The sequence below is a fragment of the Mustela lutreola genome, chromosome 4, assembly GCF_030435805.1.
Source record: "Mustela lutreola isolate mMusLut2 chromosome 4, mMusLut2.pri, whole genome shotgun sequence".
Taxonomy (NCBI): domain Eukaryota; kingdom Metazoa; phylum Chordata; class Mammalia; order Carnivora; family Mustelidae; genus Mustela; species Mustela lutreola.
The window spans coordinates 55,851,031-55,873,779 of NC_081293.1; the positions used below are offsets into that span (position 1 = coordinate 55,851,031).

Consider the following 22,749-nt stretch of genomic DNA (forward strand, 5'->3'; position numbering starts at 1 on the left):
GAAGCCTGTCTTCAGCCCCGTTTGGTGCCTGTTCATGTCGCCTCTAATGTTGGCAGTGCCCATAATAGCCCCCTTCAGAGCCGCTTTTATTTTTGTAATTGCTTTCACAGCCATTATGCCATTTGACTAAAAGCAAGAGCTCTCCAGTGGCTTGGAGCTGGATGGAGAGTGCCTGTCGCCGGCATGGGGTGCTGAGCATCCCATCTGTCAGCAATGCCGCCAGCAGGACGCTGGCCCTGACTGAGGGGGCATGGGACCACTTAACCTCTGAGGTTTGGGATCCAGTCTTTTACAGATGAGTAAACCAAGGCTGGGAGGAGTCATGAGAGGGCATCGGGTTGGACAGGGAGATAAATGGTAGAGGTGCTGCCAGGACAAGGATACGTAACTCTTAGATTCAGTCCTATGCCTGTGATGAGGTTCCTTGTCTGGACTCTCCAAAAGCCCTGCAGATGGGCTCCGGTTTGGTCTTTTCCCTCCCAAGACCAGGATCCTTGAGTACCTTGCGCCAGAGTTGGTCACCCGTCCCTTGAGCCCTTGTGTCGTCATTAGCTGGAAGGAGCATGTGCAGAAGGGCCTTTCCACCCTGAAGCTTTCCCTCCCTCCCATGCTGCCATCACTGTCTGGGGTCTGGCCCCGAGCCCTTCATCCTCGACCAGGCCCTTCTTGCTGAGCCTTTCCTTCTCTGCCTCCTGTTCTTTGAGGCCATTGCTCATGGCTCTGCTTCCTTCTGCTGCTTCTCCAAATGGGGTAGTTCCCAAGCAGGGGCATCAGCCAGCTGATGCCGAGCCCAGAGCTGTACCTTCGGGCAGCAGGTGAGGGCGAGCGCTGGCCATTGGCGTCCCCACTTCCCGATGGCAACCTCAGAAGTCCCATGTCACCTCTCTGAGCCCCTGCTGCTTCTCTGCTTTTAAACTGAGATTCTCCCCCACCCCATCCTAGAAGGGAGCTGGGCCCCAAGCCAGGGAGCAGGGCACATGGTCTCCTGTGCCGGCTGCTGTAGGAAGCGGGGAGCACGGCATGGTCCAGATCCCCCCGTCCTTCCCCTCCCATAAGGCCCACGACATCCCTTAGCAGCAGCAGTTCCCACAACAAAGATGGGCTGTTTTGATACATTCTCTTGTGTAGATATCTCTTCATTTCTGCATAGTGACAGTAACAACTACATGTGGGAGCCTCTTACAGTTTACCAAGAATGCTCAGACACAGGGCCAAGGCCCATCTGATAGATGTAGAAGCCTCGGCTTGAAGAGATTTTCCCTTGCCTTTATGGCCAGGTGCCTGTCGTACGGCGGGCCGGGTGAAAGAGGCATCAGGCCCTGGGCTGTTTCCAGCCAGGTCCACCTGCAGCAGAGGTGCAGGCCAGCCTGGCCAGGTGCAGGGGATATAGGGGTGCTGGGGACTGCCCTGGGCAGCAGAGGCTCCCCGAGGTCCTATACTGATCCTAGGACCCACTCCACTGCAGGAGGCCTTGGCTGTTCTGCCACATGACCCCACGGAGAGAAGGGGCCCATGGAGGCGGCTCCTGTAACCTTGCTGGAGTCTCCTCACTTCCATTCTCTGCCTCTCCCTGATCCATCCCGGTTTCTTGGATTGCTTCTATCTCGCAAAGCTGTGGCAGGCCTGCCTTCCTAGCCCGGCCGCACAGAGGGGGCCGTGATCACAGCAGTGTGGAAGGTGACGACTGCGCCAGCCTTCATTACTGAAATAGCTTTGCCCTTGCTGCACTTTTAGCTCATCTCCTGCAGGATCGCATTGGGAAAATTGTAGTAGACGCTTCGGATGCCTTAAGCGTGGCTTCTTTCTCCCCGAAGAGCCCACAGATCTTGGAAACATTTTTTTTTTTTTTTAATGAGAAATAAATCTGAGGTGCATGGGTTGCTTTAAAGCTTTAGTTCAGTGAGAAGAGAACGGGCAGCTCGGATGCGAGCCCCCACATGCATCAGTAGACTGTCTGAAGGGACCGCCCTGAGGATGCCTCCAGCCTGGCTCCTGGGAGCCCGGGAGACTTGCAGCCCTTCGAGAGAGGCCGAGGGCAACTCCATCCTCTTCTGCTTTCTCAGTAGGGCTGTTACCTGATCCTCCTCCTCTCTGGCCCAGAATGGGGGCTCCAGTTCATGGAGGGGAGCAGGGAGGGGGCCTCACTAAGTCCGTAGGCTGGGAGAGACAGGGATGCTCCCATCTTGCTTTCTGATGCCAACCGCCAGCCAGTGCTGGTGCCTGTCTTTGGTGCTCCCTAGGAGCTGACTACCCTCACTCAGGCTGTGTGTCTGGGTGGGCCTGGTGGCCCCGGGGCTCCACCTGGTACAGACCGTATTCTGGTCTGTGTGCACGACATCTCCCTATCCCCATCTCAGAAGCTGCCCTGCTCCCTACCTCCACCCAGCCACCCCGAGTCTGCAGGTCTGGGCCAGGTGTAGGGGAACATGAAACGGTGCAGTTCAAGGGGACTTGCCTCCCCCCACCAGCTGGCCCCCACGCACATACAGCAGCCAGTATCCTCATCTGGGTGGGAGAGCCACCAGGACAGTTGTGGTGGGTCACATGTCCTTGTGAGGTGGGGCTCCTAGGGAGCGGGGGGAGGTGACATTCAGTCATGTCAGGACATGCTAGATCATCTGTCTCGTGAAAATACCCAGAAGCCGGCTCTCTGGCCCTGGCAGCGGCCGCACATGACTGGAAGGTGGAAGCAGGAGCCACATCAAGTTCACGTTAGAATTTGATCCTGCGTGGCTTCCCACCAGGCTCCTGGAATGTGTGGGGGTGAGGAGAAAATCAAGTACTTAGGAAACTTCATGTTGCTAAGCAGGGGACTCTTTCAGTTAATGTAGAATTAATTCTCCATGACCCTCAACTCACAGGGGTTCTTCCCAGTATTCCAGAGAGAGCCAGAGATCACAGGAAAACAAGCGCTTGCTAAGAATTTCATAGAGCAATAGAAATCGGAAAGCGCATAGTGTCTGTCCTATAGGGATGCTTTGGGCCGTGCAATTTTACTTCTTACTCATATTTCTTCAAGTGGGGTCTCGGCAGCAGCGCCTGAGAACTCGTTAGAAAGGCATGTTCTCACAGGGCGCCTGGGTGGCTCAGTCACAAGCATCTGCGTTTGGCTCAGGTTGTAATCCCAGGGTCCTGAGATCGAGTCCAGCATCTGGCTCCCTGCTCCGAAGCGAGCTGGTCCCTCACCCTCTGCCTGCCGCTACCCCTGCTTTTGTGCTCTCTCTGCCAAATAAGTAAATAAAATCTTTCAAAAACAAAACAAGAAATACAGAGCCCCAGGCTCTACACCTAGCCTCAGGCCAGAACCTGTATCTGAGCATAATATCCAGGTGATTTCTGTGCATCCTGAAGTGCTTGGCAGAGGGGGGGACTCCCCACCCAACAAACCACCAGGTGCCACCAGCTGTGCTTTTTTTTTTTTTTAAGGAGGAAGCAGGCTCCCGCTGAGCAGAAAGCCCGATGTGGGGCTTGATCCCAGGACCCTGGGATCATGACCTGAGCCGAAGGCAGAGGCTTTAACCCACTGAGCCACCCAGGCAACCACACCAGCTGTGCTTTTGTCCCTGCCCCCCACCCCTAAGCACAACTGCTCTGTAATGTTCCACATCCTGGTCCCCCCAGAGTGCTGGCTAGAGAGGAGGGCTCCCAGGTCCTCTGTCAGAATCTCTGCAGATGGGCCCAGGAACCCACATTTCTAACAAGGGCCGGGGACGGGGTGGGGAGAGGTGGGGGCATCTGTGTGCTGACTGAGAATCTAGACCCCACCCTCACGTCACGGGCTTTAGGTGTTTGTTGTAGTTTATCTGGCCCGTGGTACCAGCCCTCACAGGGCAGGTTTCCCCCAAGGACAGGACCCCTGTTGTCCCTGCAATACAAGGATGGGAGTGGGGACACCGTGGGGACTTGGAGGGAGCATGGCTGGCCGAAGGGTTACCTGTACCACTGCCCTGGCCCATTGTATCCCAGGGGGCCTGGGGCCTGGGTCCCAGCATCCTTTCCCTTCTTTGGCAGGCAGGGGAGGGCAGATCCTTCCAGGCAGCCGCAGCTCTGCCCTGGCCTCCAGCAGGAGGAGAGATCCTCAGGAAGGCAACCTCCTCCGCTGTCGTCCTAGCCTGGGAGCACGGATGCCAGCCAGGACCTCAGGGTCGCCCTCCCCGAAGTTCACACGGCTGTTCCAGCCTTGTCTGTGCCACAGAGAAGAGCGATCAGTGTCACGGACAGAGGGAAAGTGGCTTTGTTTCACTGTGGTTGCTCTCGGAACTCACCTGTGTGGCAACGGGGCAGACGTGTTGAGTTCTACGTGCTGAGGGAATGGTGCCCTTAGAGGCGGGGTGGGGAGGACTTCCTGGAGGAGGTGAAGTAAGCAGGACAGTTCCCTCTGGTGGGATGGCAGGCGAGTCTCCCTAGTTCTTTCACTAGAGCCTGGAAAATGTTTTTTAAAACAGAGAAAACCCTGGACGAGCAGAAGCAGAAATAATATTCTATTTGAGCTAAAAAGGCAGAAGTGCACGGACTTTGCAAAACCTAATTGCTCTGGGTGCCTAGCTCAGGTCTCCTGCAACGATCTCGTTCAACCTGCTCCAGCCTCTCTTCTTGTTAGGACTCCGGACCACCCCTTGACAGCTGAGAAGAGAGGCTTGCAGAGGTCAGGCAGCCTGCACAAGGACTCAGTGGCAGCGGGATTCTCACCCAGGTCTTCGGCCATCGAAGCCCACGTGGCTTCATTCGATGGGAGAGGGGGGTGTGGGTAGCTGCGTGAAGGGAGAAGTGAGGGATGCCCCGTGTCTGGTAGGCACCCACAAACAAGTTGGCAGGTTACAAAGGGACAGCTTTGGCCCACTGTCCTCCCTCAGCCCTGGAACGAGCCCGAGGCTGCAGAGAAAGCTCTCCCAGGAGAGGAAACTGCAAGGCCTCATTATCGAGTGGTTTCCAAGAGGACCGACTTCCTGTAGCTCTCTGCCTGCTGTGAGAGGCCTGTCAGCCCCTAAGCTGGCCTCTGGCCCTCCTTTCCCTTCCCTGCCGGGCTGCCGGGCTCTGCTGGGGGAGGGGGCTGGTCTGGTGTGCCCATGGATGAGTCAGTGGTGTGTTCTGTGCCCTCCAGTGCCAACACGCTGCTCGGCCAGCAGGCTATGCCCAGAGCTACAGAAGTAACTTGTGGAATCAGCTGGTTATCTCTTCTGAGCTCCTGCAGTTTCTACCTCATCCCACTCCAGGTTTAGCCAGACTCTGGTCCTGGTCCCTCCAAACTGCCACGCCAGAGAGGGGCCGTGTCCAGCCCGCAAGGGCTTTGAGAGGCTGGGCTTGCCGTCCACCCTGCACCGGCCCTTCCCACCTACCAACACTCCATGGGGAAAGGGAGCAGCGAGTAGGGAAACAAAGGCTTCTGGACCCAAGGCCCTGCCTCCTGGCCAAACAGGCAGGGACGTAATGGGGGCACTTCCATCTCCCCAGCCTTCCAGGGCACGTACCTTGATCTGTTAGCACCTACCGCCCTCTGAACCCACCCTGGGCCCAGGAGGAAGCTTAAACAACAGGCAGGGAATTCCAGCTTCTTAGAGTTTACCTCCCTACCCGTCCTCCCCACTCCCTGCCCCCCGCCCCACCCCGCCGCCCTGGCCTGCCTACCTGCCTGTTGTCACTCTGGACAGAGGGAAACCACCCCCGCCATGGTGATCACAGAAGCAGAGTTTTGTAGCTAAAAAGGCATAGGGCCGGGGCCCCACTTACATCATTAGCACGAACATGTCACCTCTCCTCTGCATACCTCTGTTTCATCCCTGCTGCATGGTGGGGAAGGCAGTTCCCCCCTTTGGAGCTGGTGTCTAGGTTCACTGCAGTCACTTCCCACCAGCTGCTGGTCCTTCTGCTGCTCCAGCCTAGAGTCCCGACCTCGTGCGGCCTGCTCAGCCTCTTCCCTCGCCCCTTGCCCTCCAGCCTACTGGACCTCTTCTTGCAATTACCCAGGGGCCAGGACAGGCTGCAGGGGCTGCAGCTGAAGGGTTGGATAGAGGCTGATGAGTGGGCCACAGCATCCAAGGCAGGGCTCAGCTGGCCAAGAAACATTTGCCAGAGATGTCCTTCCAGAGGATTCTGAGGGCCAGCCCCTGGCAGGATCGTGGCACCCACCCGGGTCCCCTGAAACCTACCTCACCTACCCCCACCAGATACACACACACCCTGTAGCAGGCTGCCGTATCATTCCCGGTACTACTCTTGCTTCCAGTGGGAAGGGATTTGAGAAGGGCACTTAGTAGCTGAGAAGAGGGCGTGATCACTGGTGCAGCCTTCAAGACAGGCAGGGATTCGACGAGGCTGGCAGGTCTGGGAGGATGAAGTTACACCCCTGGCACTTCTCGCCTAAGTCTGGACCTGGGACTCTAATCTGGACTGGGGGAACATGGAGCCAGTCCCCACCCTGGGCACTGGGCTTGGCTGTCCCTTGAGCACAGCCAGTTGATAGCTGTCTGAGCCTTGCCCGGCCCCCTCCCTCAAGCACTGTCACAGGGCCCAGGGGACAATGACTGAGTGCCATGGCAGACTCCTGCCGTGTCCTGGCATGCCCTTGTCCAGCACCACAGAGTACCACGCTGGGCCCACAGGCAGTGAGCAGTGGGCGCAGGCATCCCTCGAGCTGGCAGGCAGCTTGGGGAGGTAATCATCAGACACACGGTGCAGGGAGCACTGGCCGCCCACAGAGCCAGGATGAGGGAGAGTAAGCAAACAGGCTTTAACAGCAATTAGTGCAAGTTAGGCATGCCCCCACCCCGGATGGGGTGGGGGGGAGGCAAGCTCCTGTTCTCGGCCCCTGCTCATGTGTGTCTGCCCACAGGGACCAAGCAAGTGGGTCTCTGGGCAAAACACCTCACACCCTGGGTCTCTGCCCAAAAGGAATGGCTTTCTCTGTGCCAACCACTGTGTGGTAAAGCCTCGATTACTGGGAACCTCCAATTATCCAGGATGCTTTTGGCATTCTGTCGGCAGCACACAAGGAAACAGCAAGAAAAAAAGGGGTTGTTCGACGTTTGTTTAAAACAACAAAACACTTGCATGCTCCATGAGCCAGCCAGCCAGTCTCCGGCCAGCCTTCCGGCTCCGTCCACAGTGTGCTGGAGAGCAGCCCCTTCACTCCACTTCACAGAGCTCAGCCCTGCACGTGCCCGACTCAGGAAACACAGTGTGCGGGGGCACAGGCACAAACAGGCATTAGGAATGTCTGTTGGTTCGATGTCTATTGGAGTCAGAGATGGGCAGAGCATGTGCTGCGGTCTCCCAGGGCTTGTGGAATGGTTGGTGACGCCGGCTGGTACTCAGGGACTGTTTACTTTGTGTCCGATCTTCTCTAAGCATTTTTCAAGTGTGCTCTTGTTGAATTGTCATGACAACCTTGTAAGGCAGGTACAGTCTTTCTCCCCAGGCGAGGAAACCGGGGCACAGGGAAGTTGAGTAACTTGGCCATGATGCCTAGGCAGAGCCAGGGTTCCAGCCCAAACGGCCTTGCCGTACAACTCTGGTTATTCAGGACCACACTTTGTGCAGGGAGAGCAGATTTTGCACATCACTGTAGGGAGATAGAAAGCCGCAGCGATGACACAGCTGAGACACACAACTTTGGTCAGAAGGAAGCTCCCTTGGGGTAGAGAGAAGGATGTAAGCACAGAAGTGCTATTTTGGATTTTCACCAGATTCTCCCATTAAGCCTCACAGGTAAGACCAGTGGTGCTCAAGCTAAGTCATACGTTCAGATCATCTGGGGAACTTGTAGAAACCCTCATGTCCGGAGCACACTCTGTGCCAATTAAGTCAGGTTCTCTGCTGGTGGGTTTTGGGCTTGAAGATTTTTTTCAAACTCTCCAGCTTGTTCCAAAATGCAGGCGTGATAGAACCGTGGAGCTGGACCAGACCTTCCATCATCACCCGCATTCCCTCCTGAAGAAGCTGTAACCTTCCTCCTCCTCCCAGTGTCTTTCCACTGTGTGTGTGTCTGTAGCTCCATCAGGATGAGGAAAGCCACAGCCTGGCCTTAACAGCTGACACTTGGCTGGAAGGGGGGCAGGGGTGAGCTCTGTGGATTTGCATCTTTCCCTTGGGGTTCCCCTTTTACACCGACCCTGCTGTCCCCTTCATGTCCCCCACCCTGAGCATGGTGCTCTACTGCCCCAGCGCCCACAAATTCCTCTCTCCTGCCCGTGGCATGGCATGCTTACCTAGCATTTTCTGAAGCAACTTGATCCAGAAGCCAAAGGCAACCACCAACATACGGGTAATAAAACAGTGGGCCAGTTCCCAGAGTACAAGCTTATATCAGAGATTTCTAGTTTAAGTGTGGAGTTGGCCTGAGCGCCAGCATCCGTCATGCCGCAGTCCTGGGGTGGGCTTCTCCACATGGCTCCCCCATGGTGCTCTGGGGTGCTCAATCAGGTGAAGTAGCTTGAAATTGGCCATAGTGGGAGTATGTTGCACCAGGACACATCGGCAGATGCTATACATCAGCTGTACATTTGCATATACATCTACATCCTCCTCGGGGAGTGGATTGTGAACTATTAGCCAGCACACCACTGGCTCTGATCTCCCCATCTCCCACCTCCCACCTCGGTTTTGTTTCTCAGAAGCTGGCTTCCCTGGGGGTGGGTTAGGTAGCTCATTCCTACCTGGTGGTTATCTTAGGAGCTTTTCTTCTTATTTTTTCCAATAGTCAGAGAGGTCTTAGTTCTCTGACAATGGTCTTAAACCTGAGCAGTTTTGTAAAGTTAGTGTTAGCAACCTTATTTTGCAAGTATGGAGAAGGATTTTTCAAAGGATCCATTTTCACTTCTGCCCCACACCCCACCTCCGCCCAGGGAGAAGAACTTTTAGGAGAAGTGATTAGTCTTCCATCTGCGTATCCTGTCCCGCCCCTAGATGCTGGCCATACACACCGTGGATTAGACAGTTCGGGTCCTCCGTTCGCACCCTGCCAGTGGAGGGAGCACCTGGCAGACACTTAGAGCTGACAACCAAATCGTCATTCTCTGGGCCTTTGGAAGCCCTAAAAGAGCCCTGGAACAGCCTGGGGGTGGGGGTCAGGCGGGGGTGGTGGCCCTGGAGGTGCCTTCCAGTGGCCCAAGTGAAGGGGATATAGGCGGGGAACAGGGACGTCGGCAGGGGGGAGGAGAGGACAGCAGAGCAAAGACTGGAAATCCTACTGGGAAGATAAGGGGTCGCCAACGTGACTCCCTTCTCCAGCTGTCTCCAGAGCAGCCAGTAAGACTCTGTCACTTATAAAGAAAATCGTCATGATGTGTCTTTGACCACTTCTCAGCCTGGCGGGGGGGAAGTGTGCAGGGGCTGACGCCCCTTCAGCCCACCTTGGCCGGCCCAGCTGGGGATGGAAGCGGGGTGGGGGGGGCTCACGGCATGGACTTTTCTCCTCCTCCTTTCTTTCTCCGAAGCTTGTAGTGAAGGGGAAAAATGTGTCTCTAGGTTCATCAGTGGATTCTCTTTTTTCCTGAGTACAGTTGACACACGATGCTACAGGGGTTTCAGCCGTACGGCAGAATGACCCCGCAAGTCACCCCTTACACTGTGCTCACATCACGGGAGCTGCTGTCTAGCTCGCACACTGTGCTGCTTCAGTCACAGTTTCTTCCACACTCTGCGCCCCGTCTGCTCACCGGGGTGTCCGCCGCACCCTCCACAGCTCGGTAACCGTGTCCTCCTTGGGGTGTATATGATGGTCCCCTCCATGGTGGCCCCTGTGACCCCAGGAGGCAGAGGACCATTTGAAAGACAAGAGGTGGGGCTCCAGGGAGGTTGAGGGGTGTGCCTGAGGTCCCATGACTCAAATGGCAGATCCAAGGTTAAGGATGGGATCTCTGACCTGTCCACACCCCCCGGCTGGTCTCTCTGTCAGCGGGGAGCTTCCAACTCCCGGTCCACACTGTCTTCCCTGAGGGCCATGGGTCTCAGCTTGCAGGAGGAGCAGGGCCGTGCGCTCCGTGTTCTTCCTGCACCACCTGACTCTTCCACCCCGACTAGGATGCTCAGGCCAGGGCTCTGACGTGGGTTCAGTCCCTGCCCCCCGCCTTTAAGAGGGACAGACCCAGGCATGACAGGAGTGAGGGATGTGAATGAGAGTGTGCCTCAGGAGCTTTCTGGTTATAGGCTTAACTGTTCTGCTACGTCACCATAGTTTGCCTGCTTGTCTCTTGCGGCATTTCAAGTGGGGACACGAAGCTCGGCTCAGCTCAGCTCTGCATCCTTAACCTTGGTTAGATTTCCAGCTGCCAGCTGTCGCATCCAGGCCGAGGAATGGGGACAGACCCCAGCTGTGAGACAGTCTGGATCCTTGAGCATGAATGTGCCCACAGTTGCCTGGAGAGGCTGAGATGGCTTCCCAGGCATTGGCCTCAGGCACTAGCTGGGGTGCCTTCCCCCGCATCTTTACCCAGCGCCTCAGGTGCCATTGTGAGTGTGTATCCCAAAGGTGTAGACTCCACACTCCCCAGAGTCCTGCAGAAGCAGGAATTCTGGCCAGAGTCCTTTGTCCAGGTCAGAGGTGAGCCAGCTGCCTCCTGGGAACTCTCTAGGATACTCCAGCATGTCGCAGGGCGTGGGGTGCCATGGCTGGTTTCTTTCTTTCTTTCTTTCTTTTTTTTTTTACGATTTTCTTTCTCTCTTTTTTTTTTTTTTAAGATTTTATTTATTTATTTGACGCAGAGAGAGAGATCAGAAGTAGGCAGAGAGGCAGGCAGAAAGAGGGGGGAAGCAGGCTCCCTGCTGAGCAGAGAGCCTGATGCGGGGCTCCATCCCAGGACCCTGAAACCATGACCTGAGCCAAAGGCAGAGGCTTAACCCGCTGAGCCATCCTGGTGCCTCCAGTGTTGGTTTCTAAGCTGCCTGGGAATCCAGAGAGCTTGTTCCCTGGGCCACCAGGCTGGGGAGCCTCAGACCCTAATTGCAGAAGGGACCTCAGAGGTCATGGGGCTCAGCCACACCCAAAGCAGGAATCCGAGGGCTGGTCTCTGCCTGGCGGCTCCCTTAGCACCCATTGCTGCCTCCCTGCGCCCAGACCCCTCCTTTTCTCAGGGTCTTGTTACACCCTGAGGACCACAGGTATGAAGACTAGCGCTCTGGAGTGATCGTTTTTTATCATCCTGTCTCCAGCAGGTCTCATCAGCACGAAACAAGTTTGCCAGGCAGTAATGCTAATGATTGAGGAGGTAAGGTCAAGCCGACCTCAGGAAGGTAATTTCCTCTAAACATTTCCTGCTCGGATTCTGCTATTATCGATTACCTTACGCTTCCACAGACACAGGCAAGAGTCTAGATGGCTGTGTGCCATGGGAGGAGAGTCCAGCAGGGACTGGGGTCGCCGGCTACAGCCATGTGAGGTGACAGGAAGAGGCAGTGCCCTGTGCCTCACCCAGACGCAGTCATGGTATTTAGTCCAGGCTGGGGGCCTTCTTCTCCACCAGGGCTCTCTTTGTGGCTTTAGGCCTCACGGCAGTGGTTTCTTACCATCACCACAAGGTACTGGGGGCCCTGGGAAAGTCAGAGGAGCAGGACTCTGGCTTCATCAAAGGATTCTAGAACCCACCATCCTACATTCTGCAGTCATGAGCTGAGAGATGAAGGAATCCCAGAATGACCGTGGACTCCACCTCTTGTTATCTGTAATACTGAACCCTGGGAACCACCCGAGTGTCCCTCTGTATGCCATGGGCTCCGGTGTGGTCCTAGAAACATCATTGATTGCAATCTGACAAGGTATTTACATCATCAAGAAATCATTTTATTGGATAGTATCTAGGCGGCCTTTTTTGAAATCTAGATGCACCTACACGTACATGCATATTAGTAAGGGGGGAAGGCCATCCACCAACACGTGACCAGTGATTGGTTCTAGATGATCAGTGTTTTCTCATTTTCTGAACTGGATAACTGCTGCTAACAGGCCTTCAGGCTGTCATAGTTGGTCCACAGATGCCCGGTCCTGACCGGCAGGTATGCACAGGGTGGGTCAGACCGGAGAAAGGGCCCCAGCTCTCCAGTGTGCTGTGGTCAGAATCGCTTAAGCAAATGGTGGTGATGGCGGGAGCCCAGTGTGGTCCCAAGCCTGGAGGAGCTTATGCTGTAGTTTAGGAGACAAAACATTCATGCATTCATCCATCCTTTAATTCATTCATCCATCCATTCATTCATCCTTTCATTCATCCATCCATCCATCCATTTGTTCATCCTTCTATCCAACCATCCATCCTTTCATCCATCCATCCATTTGTTCATCCATCCATTCAGCCATCCATCCATCCATCCATCCATCCATCCATCCATTTGTTCAGCCATCCAGCCATCCATTCATCCATCCATTCATTCATCCGTCCTTTCATCCATCCATCCAGCCATTCATTCATTCATTCATCCATTCATTCACCCAACATAGTTACTGAGCACCCCGTGGGTACTGTGCCTGGCGTTGCATTTACAGGGCGAGGAAGCACGTTCACTGGTCACAGAACACGATGTGCAGTGCTTATCTGGGGTAAAGTGTCAGGGGAGTTTGGTTGGGGACCACAGGGAACGACAGAAGAGGTGGCCTTGGAGCTGGAATAGGAGGGTGAGCAGGACACTGCCCAATGGTCACTTGGGTGGGGCCCACAGGAGATGGGAGAATTGAGGCCCTCTTCCTCTTCACATGCGCCGAAGTCCCAAGATTGGCTTCTGTTTACTCCATGATGCCGACGCATCTTGCAGCCTTGGGAAGCTTATTTAACCTCTCCAGCCTCAGTTTCCCATCCCACAAAATGCAGATCATTTCATATCCTCCTCCACCCTCCCACCATCTCTGTCTCTCTTGTCAGGATGCTGTGAACAAAAGTGTTCTTCTTTAAGCCTTATCCAGAAACTTCTAGTTGGCCTTTTGGGCTTGTCACTTGCTAGCTTGGCTGCTCTAGTCCGTTGACTCTGCTGGTTTTGACAGTTTGGTGGCCCCATTGCTCCTGCCTCGGAGCTGCTTCTGCAACTTGGGTGGTTCCATCAGGGCCAGGAGCTCCCCCTATACCCAGCTCTGCACTCAAGAAGCCATCCCTGTCTGAGACTGAGTGGTTCGGAGAGCTCTGCAGGACCTGGAGAGGCTGGCCGGGTGGTCGATTTGGAAACAACAGTGAGGAACTCCGGCAGCACTGCTGTCTCTAAGCCTGGAGTCCTGGGGACCTGCTCCAAGGCGGGGCCACACTTGCGCTTCATGCCACATCCAGCAGACCTAGGGCAGTGGCATCACAGGAGGACCACCCCCACCCCCACTCTTACGAGCATCAGCCATGCTGTAGGCTGCTGGACCCCCGGGCTCAGGGATGCAGGGGAGTCAGGAGTCCAGACACAGAAATGTCCCAGTCCAACCCCCTCTGGAGAAACTGAGGCAGGACCAGTGGTCCACAGTGGCAGCTGAGGAGATGGGGTGACTTAGTGGCTCCGAGCCTCAGCCCACACCCTGAATTGAAGCCATAGTGACAGTTGAGGCTACATTGCCCCGGGGTCTAGCCCTTAGTGAGTCACTAGTGAAATGTGCCTGTTGTGATTTCCTGTCGGGGACTGAGAGACAGGCAGATGGAGACCAGCTCTGGCCTTGGCCTTGCCCTCAGTGTTGGGGGACAAAGCCTATGGACTTTGGGATCAGGGACTCTCTGGCCTTCACCACGTACTGTCTTGGTAACCCTGGGCCCTGTCGAAGAAAAAACAGAGCTGGGCAGTAGTGGAAGCTGTAAAAGCAGTTTTTATCCAGGACCCTTGCAGTTGGAGAGAAGGGGACTCACTGTAGAGCCAGGCTCAATCCCAAATGCATTATGGGCACGTGGGAACTTAGAGCCCAGAAGCAGGGTGGGGGCAGTGGGTGGAAATGACAAAGAGGAGGTATCAGGTGAGTGAGGCTGAACCCATCCCACAGGCTTCCTGTGGCTGGAGGCCAGGGTGAGCAGACATCACCTGGTTGGGGCGGGGGGTGGTGGAGAAGGATGAAGAATCTGATTAGATACCAAGGGGGAAGGGTTCTGGCTAAGGCAGTGTAGCAGGATTCTAAACTAAACTGGGAGCATTGAACACAGAAGCACAAAAGTCAGGCTTTTCATTTTTTTTTTTTTTAAGATTTTATTTATTTTATTTGACAGAGAGAGAGATCACAAGTAGGCAGAGAGGCAGGCAGAGACAGAGGGGGAAGCAGGCTCCCTGCTGAGCAGAGAGCCCGATGCGGGGCTCGATCCCAGGACCCTGAGATCATGACCTGAGCCGAAGGCAGCGGCTTAATCCACTGAGCCACCCAGGGGCCCCAGGCTTTTCATTTTAATTGGAAAAAATTCAGGGGAGCCGGAGTAGAGTTACAGAATCTGTGAGCACCAAGAATTGGAGCCTCAGTTTCTTCATCTGCAAAATGTGTTATTTGGAGACCCCAGCAGCCTCCTTTGCTGGGCCCATTTATACAAGGTACTCAGCCTTCCCGGGCCTTGATGTCCTTCTGTGTCACATGCAGGTTACAATACCTTATGAAATGACTTCTGTTAGGGTCCGTGATCAAAGGAACGAGACTGATACAAAGCGAAGGTCAAACAAAACTTTATTTCGCGCCAAGCATCAAGAATCAAACTGACCGGTCAGGGCTATCTCTTACGAAAAGGCGAGGACGATGATCCCGACAAGGTCACTCCCAAGAAGGCCGCTCCGGACGAGGCTGCTCTAGATGAGGCCGCTCCGCAGATGAGGCCGCTCCATGATCGAAGCCGCTCCCAAGAAGAGGCCACTCCCAAGATGAGGCCGCTGCTCCATGAGGTTGCTCCCCAGACAAGGCCACTCCCAAGAAGACGCCATTCTGGACAAGACCGCTTCCCGGATGAGGCCGCTCCCGACGATGAAGAGGCAACGATGACAGCGACGATGACAAGGAGGACAACCCGGATGACACAGACTCTGCTCCCCACGATGCCACTCTGACAAGGTTGCCACCCAGAGGAAGCCACCGCTGCGGACAAGGCCGCTCGTGGCTCAGGGTGGCAAGGCATTTTGCCGCAAGGCTGCTGGCAGCTAGGGGCTGTTGGCATCTCTGGGCCACTGGCGTCTCGGGACCGCTGGCATCCAGGGGCTGCAGGCATCAGGACCGCTGACCGCTGGGCCGCTGGACCACTGGAGTCTCAGGGCCGCAGGCATCAAGGGACCGCTGACAGCTGGACCGCTGGTGTCTGGGCAGCTCGGGGCTGCTGGAAGCTGCCCACGGCTGAAGGCTGCAGGTGGCTCGGGGCTATCAGACGGGGGGCCTCAGGCGGCTTGAAGCGGCTGGAGGCTGAGGGGCGGCTCAGGGACCCCCGGTGGCTGGAGGCTGCAGGCGGCGGCTCTTGGGGCCACCGGAGGCAGGACCGCGGGAGGTGGGGCCGCAGGCGGCTGGAAGCTGCAGGCGGCGGCTCGGGACCCCCAGTGGCTGGAGGCTGCAGGCCGCCGGCGGTCAGGTGGGACAGCTCGTGGCGGTTATAGCTCTTAAAAGAGCTGTTATAGCTCCTCCACTCCAACGACTCTTCCACTCCCATAGACTCTTCTGCTCCAGTCGCAGCTCTTCTGCTTTGCTAGCCTCGCAGCAACCTTTATGCAGTTGGTTGAGTCCCACCCCTATACAGGTGGCCAATCGGATCTCAATCCATCCTAGTGGATATACACATGCTGCACCGATTGGACATCTCCACCTGGCCTGCCCCACCCCTACATCGGGGTCCACAAGCAAGTTCCTCTGGGAGGGGCAGGCCCTTACAACTTCAACTCTTAAAAGCCTGTGCAAAGGGGTTTTCTTACCTGGGTGATCAGGGGCAGGGAGCATGGTGTCAGGCCCCCCTCTTCCGGCCCCATTGCAATGACCATTAAAAAGCTGCCACTGATCAGTGAAGAAGGTAAGGCTTGCAAGTAGGTAGCCCTTTTCGTCCCAGCATGGGGTAGGGGAATGGGAGCGCAGCTCTTGGGGAAAGCCTGAAGGGCTGTGGGGAGCTCCCACTCCTGCCCTGCCCCGCCCACTGAGCCGCAGGGAGTTGAGCAGGCTGCTGGCCAGGCGGGACAGGACATCAGCAGAAAAATGAGTGCAGGTGAATGCTGGGTTGGTTCAACTTGCTTTTCCTCTGCTCCCAGGAAGGAAATGTACTTCAAACCCTGCTTATGGGAAAGCCTTTGCTTTGCTTCCTTCATTCCCTGAACTTGCAGGTGCGCCTTGGGCTCTGGGTCCTTCCCACTGCCTCCCTCACATGTAGGCATCTGCCTCAGACAAGTAATGACCAGCCTCATCCCCCACCCCCCGCCCTGGGGATTCAAGGACAAAGAGGAGCCCCTGTCTTCAGGAGCTCCTGAGTTTCCTGTGCCACTGGGGTGGGGTGTGGGGAGCGGCGCACCAGGCCAGGGACTAAGCCCCGTGCTCACAAAGAGACCTGGGTGCTCAAGGAGCTCTTAGCCTGGTCCTTCAAAGTGCCAAGAGAGGGCAAGCTCCTGGGAAGGGATTGGGCCCGGCCCAACCCAGGGACTCCTGTGCATGCCTCCTCTGCATTCTGAGCAGGCCTCCATGTCTTCTTCAGTTTGGCCACCCTGGGGCTGGTGATCTGGGTAGAAGTTCCTTCCCCCACTCTGCCTGAGTTTCCAACTTCCTCCAAGCTCTCACAGTCCCTCTGCCATAACCTTACAGCCCCTGCCCAGCAACCCATGAACAGGAGCTCGAGGGACTTTCAGGTTGGTCCTCTCAGTGGAGGCCATATCCCAGGCTCCTGACCTCTCCTGAGTGGTGGTGAGTGAGGTCATTTTGGAATGTTGGTGAGGTTGGTAAGGTCAGAACCAACGTCCAGGAAGGAATTCCTGAGATGTCTTCGGTGCTGAAAGATGGTTTTATTAAAGCCCAGGGACAGGACCCGTGGGCGGAAGGAGCTACTGCCCTGGGATTGCGAGGAAGGAGGGACTCATGAGACGCTTTGGGATGGGGATGGGGAGCAGTAAAGATAAGGGAATTTTCAAGAGGATTTTCGTATACTAAAGAAGACTCACTGGAAACGTGATGCCTTGCTTTTGTCAAACCAAGGTTGTTTATCCCTCCAGCGAGGCATTAACGTTAAGCCAGGAGCCTCCTGGAGGAGGGTTATACTCTGTATTTGTCAGTGGGCTGCAGGTTATCTGGACATGTATAATTGACAGCCTTCTGCTTTGTTCTCCAGTCAGTTGGGGGCTGGGGAACTGTGAGGAAGTCTGGACTCAGCACCTCTGCCCTGCACAGATCTTCCCTCCAGGTCATCTCCTGGGGAGCTCGAACCCACTGCTGGCCTCCAAGCTGGCCAAGCATGGGGGCAGGGGGGTGGAGGAAGGCATGTTCTGGGGGGATGGGGGGGCACTCGGCTGCAGAGGGAACCATCCCCTGGCCAGCAGCCCATGCAGCAGGTGCCCTGCTACTGTAAAGTCATCCCCGCGCTTTCACCGTCCCCCTGCATTTCCCAGGCGAGAAAGCAGAGGTTCAGGGGTCCTGCCTGAGGCAACTGTCAGGCACTGGCAAAGCTAGTCTTACCTTTCTGATTCCAAAGCTCTGCTCAGCATCTTAACCACCACCTACTCCCTCCCCACAACATATCACATGAAGTAAACAATCTGGGAGGGAGGCGTGCACGCAAAGTATGTTTGGGGCTACCAGTTTCAGAAATCTTTATCATAGAAAAAGGAACAGGTTTCTTCTGCATTGTGACGCAGAACAGAACAGGAGGCATGGAAGATTCTAGAAGGAATCTGAGAAATCTCCAGGAAACCCTTTCAGGGCAGGTCAGCAAAGATGCCATGCCTGCTGTGGCGGCATTAGAGAGCTCTGAGTTTATGTGCCCCTGGCATCCCCTCGGAGAGGGAGTCCCTGGACTATGGCAGGGAGCGTTCCTGGCTGGGTGGTCCAGAGATCTGTGAATGCTGGGGTCTGAAAGCCACACACTCCTGCTGGGTCCCAGGAAGACTAGTTTCCATCTCCTGTTGACTAAGGGAACCTGTGGAGGGTTCTCTGGTGGTGGGATGGGGGGCATGGGATGCCCGGCTGGAGGGCCCAGTGGGAGGTGGTGTGAAGAGCACAGACTCAAGCCAGTTGCCCTGACTTCATATCCTGGCTCCAGCACTTGCCACCGGTATGACATGGCCAAGATACCTAACCTCTCCACAAGCTTCCTCATCTATAAAATGGAGAGAAGCTGATACTAGGCTGTAGGGCTGTTGTGAGGATGGAGAAACTTAGCCTAAGGTGCTTAAGTCACCATGCACTCAACACTCATGAGTTAAACAGAAAACCACCAACCCACCAGCAGAGATCGCGAATGGCCTCAAACTCCCACTTTGCTGGGAGCATCTTGGGCTTGACGGCCTGTGGAGGGGTGGGGAGGCTTCCATGGTCACCGATCCTCCTACCGAGGCAGATTTAAGGCCTTTTTCCCCACCCACGGCCACCAAGGCTGGGCTTGGGCTCTGAGGGGGTGCTGTGAATGAGCTGCCCCTGAAGGTCAGTTTCCTCATCTGTAAAGTGGGTCGAGGAGCACCTGTGATGCTCTACCCCTTGGCTCTGGGAAGAATCAAGTGTGGAAGCATTGTATACACTTGAGGGACAGGCACCTGTGAGGAATTTTCCTGAGCCTGTGGCCTCCCCTTCCCTTCTCCTGGAAGAGCTAGGGGGTAGCTGGGTCCCAGTCACCAAGTTCAAAAGGGAGGAGAATAGATGTCTTCAGAGGATTCTGTTGTGGGGCACTTTCCGAAGGGTGGACAGCAGAGCCCAGGGTGGGCCCCGCTCACCCTCTTCCTGGACCATGGAGCCCCAGGCACTGCCCACCCCTCACCATGCAGGGGAAGGGAAGAACACGCAGAACCCTTGCCAGAGGTCAGGGGCCCCTCGGCCTGGAGGTTGGGGCCAGCAGGCCCAGGCAGCCTCATTTGAAAGCCTTGGGACTCCAGGGTGGCTGGAGCCCGTTGGACACTCAGCACGGTTTCTAGAGAGCAATGAGATGAAGTACACACACATATCCTTGGACAGAGCAATTGGCCCTGCTGCTGGCATCCATCCAAGGATGTTAGCACACCGACCCTGAAGGCCAGAGGCACCTTGCTGTCCATCACTGGCAGAGTGGAGAGCTAGAGTGTGATGAGGACGCAGGATTGGTGTTCTAGGCCACAGTCTGAAGCAGAGAGATCAAATGTGCACAGGGCCTCATGGGTAGCTTGTAAAACATGGTTTGATCACCAGCACCGTGAGTATTGGGCACGGATGCTCTTCCCACCAAGAGGAAGAGGACTTCCTGGTGGCTGATGCCCAGGCTGAGGCAGTAAGGCCTGGAGATGAACCTTACTGCAAAGTCAGGAAGGGCATCCAGAGAGGGGGTGGGAGTGGCTGGTCACAGGACTCGGGAGCCGGATCAGAGGGCCTCCCACTGGCCAAATCTGGGGCAGTTTGAGCACTGAAGTGATGAAATTCAGCAGGAAACCCTAAACTGCTAGAAACATAGGCATCTACGCTGATGATAAATAAATCCTGGGAGAGAAGGGAAGGCTCTTGCCTACAGCAAAATGCTGAGGGGCTGCTGGCACTGGAAAGTCAGTTTGCAGCCTGCGTAAAGATCAGATCAGGCGGGGCGCCTGGGTGGCTCAGTGGATTAAGCCACTGCCTTCGGCTCAGGCATGATGTCAGGGTCCTGGGATCGAGTCCTGCATCTGCCTCAGCATCCGTGCTAAGCAGAGAGCCTACTTACTGCCTCTCTCTCTGCCTACTTGTGATCTCTCTCTGTCAAATAAATAAATAAAATCTTAAAAAAAAAAATCAGATCAGGCAAGAGTCAGCAGGTGTTACATCTGGGGATGATGGATGTTAATTCTGACAAGCGGGATATTTGCATGCTCCTAAAGTGTGTCCCCGCAGACTTCTTACAAGTTGCAAGGGAGGAAAAAACAAAACAAAACCAGTAATCACATGGTGGAGAAATCAAATAACACCCGGACTGGGTGATGATGGTTAACATCACATCCCAGGGACAGACGGGTGAGGGACAGATGGATGGACACTGTGTGCCTCCAGCGTGACAGCCCAAAACCCTACCACCTCTTTGAGCTGAGGACCCATAGTCCCAGTTGCGAGCAGTGCCAGACAACCACAAAACATGAGATTCTTTTTCATTTTTACAATTTAAAAACATTTTTTTTAATTTTTATTTATTTATTTATTTATTTATTAGATTTTATTTATTAATTTGACAGAGATCACAAGCAGGCAGAGAGAGGGAAGAGTACAATTTTTTTTTTTAAAGTAGGCTCCAGCACCTGGCTTGGGGCTTGAACTCAAAACCCTGAGATCACAGGTCACCTGCTGTATCAACTGAGTCAGCCAGGTACCCCAAAACATGGGACCCTTTATTAAAGACAGAGATTGTGGTCCTCATATTCTTCCAAAATGTCAGTGTCTCAAAAGACAAATGAAAGGAGCACAGAGAGGCGACACCTGTCCCTACACTGGATCCTGGGGCGGGGTGGGGGGGAGCTCAAAGGGACATGATTAAGCCTTGCAAGAAAACTGAATTATGGGCCGTGTGTTAGGGAAGGGTTCTATCAGTGTAAACTTAAAAAATCAATAGCTGTGGTTATGGCAGAAAATGTCTTTTTTTTTTTTTAAGATTTTATTTATTTGAGAGAAAGAGCATAGCCAGGGAGAGGGAAAAGCAGAATCCCCACTGAGCAGGGAACCTGATGCAGGACTCAATCTCAGGACCCTGGGATCATGACCCAAGCCAAAGGCAGATGCTTAACCAACGGAGCCAAATTATTTCCAAATAAAAAGGTGAAAAAAGTAACTTGAGAAAATTGTATTTAAAATGTCCCCAAGTAAAAAATTGTCTCACTGAAGGTCTAAAGCAAGACATACTGGTAGGTTCCACTTGGATCAAGTTCAGGATCAAGCTTGTGAATCAGAGGTGAGAAAAAGCAGTTGGAGATAAGCTGCAAAGAGGCACAAGAGCCCTGTGGAAATACTTGAAATGTGTTCTAGCATGTTCTGGACAGAGGTCTCAGGAGTGTGTGCCTATTTGTACATCTACCTGCACTTGAGGCATTTTGCTGTGTGTGTATCTAAAAAAAAAAAAAAAAATGGTGCTTAATAAAAAAGCACAGAAACAGATGAGATCTATAACAGTACCATTTACCTAAGTTAAAAATATGCATATAACAGGGGCGCCTGGGTGGCTCAGTGGGTTAAGCCGCTGCCTTCGGTTCAGGTCATGATCTCAGGGTCCTGGGATCGAGTCCTGCATCAGGCTCTCTGCTCAGCGGGGAGCCTGCTTCCTCCTCTCTCTCTCTCTGCCTGCCTCTCTGCCTGCTTGTGATTTCTCTCTGTCAAATAAATAAATAAAATCTTAAAAAAAAAAAAATATGCATATAACATGCCGAAGTCGTCTAAAATGAAAAACAAAAACCAGAAAACCCTCCCTATGCCCAATACAGGTGCCCAAAAGAGGTAGAAGTTGGTTCTTGCCATTACTGATGGCCGGAGGTTGTGTAAGACTCAGGGGTGAGGCCCTGGCCCTGTCTTGGGTTGGGGTGGGAGGTCACATGGTGTGTGGGCGGCTTGCAGGGTTGGAGCAAGGTGGGGTTGGGGGTTGTCTGCCTCCGGGCGACTGGCCCCCAGGCCTGTGTGTGTGAGAGCCTTGACTCCTGGTTGTTGGCTGCCAATCTGTCTAGCCACTGTTTTGAGTGCCTTGTATTATCTCTCTAAGATTCATAAGACCCCTGTTGGAAAGATGGTGTTATTTCTCCCATTTCACAGACAAAACTGAGTCACAGAAAGTTGGATCAATTAGCCCAAAGATCCGTGGCTAGAAAATGGGAGAACCAGAGCCTGAACCCAGGTGGCCTGGGTTCCAGCCACCTGAGTAGAGATTCCCTCACGGGTGGTCCAAGGCAGGGAACAGAAGCACCGGTGGCTTGTCCCACAGATGTCCCTAGGCCCAAATGGGAGGGCCTGGCCCCCTGGGCTGATAGGTCCTACAGGCTTTGGTGTTCATAGCTGCCTGCAGGGCTGTGCCCTCAGGATCCAGGCTGGGACGATGTCATTCTAGATGCCATCGACAGAACCTTCCAGTCCCCCTGCTGCCCCCAGCTCTCGCTCTGGCATCCTAGCCCCACTCTTCTGCCCTATTTCCCTCTGGCCACAAGTACCTCCTTCCCCTCATTCAGACCCCATCTACCCTTCAGGTCCTACCTGAGCCTTCACCTCTGTCTCCAGCCTGGCCCCTTTCTCCATGGACTCCTGCAGTCTTTTTTGAGAACTTGGATTCCAATCTGGTCTCAGCTAATGATGTCTTTGGGGCCTTAGGCAAGTTACTTCACTTCTCTGGGCCTCTGTTTCCTTTCATAGTCATACCTGATGTTTAGGGAGTCCTGTGCAGAATGCATGTGCTCTCCCATTCATCCCCAAACAGCCCTGCGAGTTATGTCCTGTGATAATGATGAAGGTTAGTGATGTCCAGCTGTTCTCAGGGACTCCAGGGACTTGACCCAAAGATGGGGTGATCCTAAAGGTTAGGGGTGAGGTGCTGTAGACCATTAGCAAGTTAATATAGCTGTTGCCTTGTTCTGCTATTTTTTTTTTTAAAGATTTTATTTATTCATTTGGCAGACAGATCACAAGCAGGCAGAAAGGCTGGCAGAGGGGGTAGGGAAGCAGGCTCCCTGCTGAGCAGAGAGCCATGGGGAGCTCAATCCCAGGTCCCT

The 22,749-nt window shown here is 54.6% G+C and overlaps 1 protein-coding gene across 8 annotated transcripts in view; it reads left to right on the top strand.

Moving 5' to 3' along the window:
* LRRC20 (leucine rich repeat containing 20) overlaps nt 1-22,749 on the top strand; it is a 111,254-nt gene that overhangs the window by 85,027 nt on the left and 3,478 nt on the right. For 4 of the 8 annotated variants that reach the window (XM_059170033.1, XM_059170029.1, XM_059170030.1 and 1 more), the window contains one exon: nt 11,146-11,226. The exons of 1 other annotated variant lie outside the window; for it this stretch is intronic. In XM_059170033.1, coding sequence (XP_059026016.1) covers nt 11,146-11,226 — 81 coding nt within the window. The remainder of the gene's footprint in view (nt 1-11,145; nt 11,227-22,749) is intronic. 3 more of the 8 variants (XM_059170032.1, XM_059170035.1, XM_059170037.1) reach the window with 3 other exon arrangements.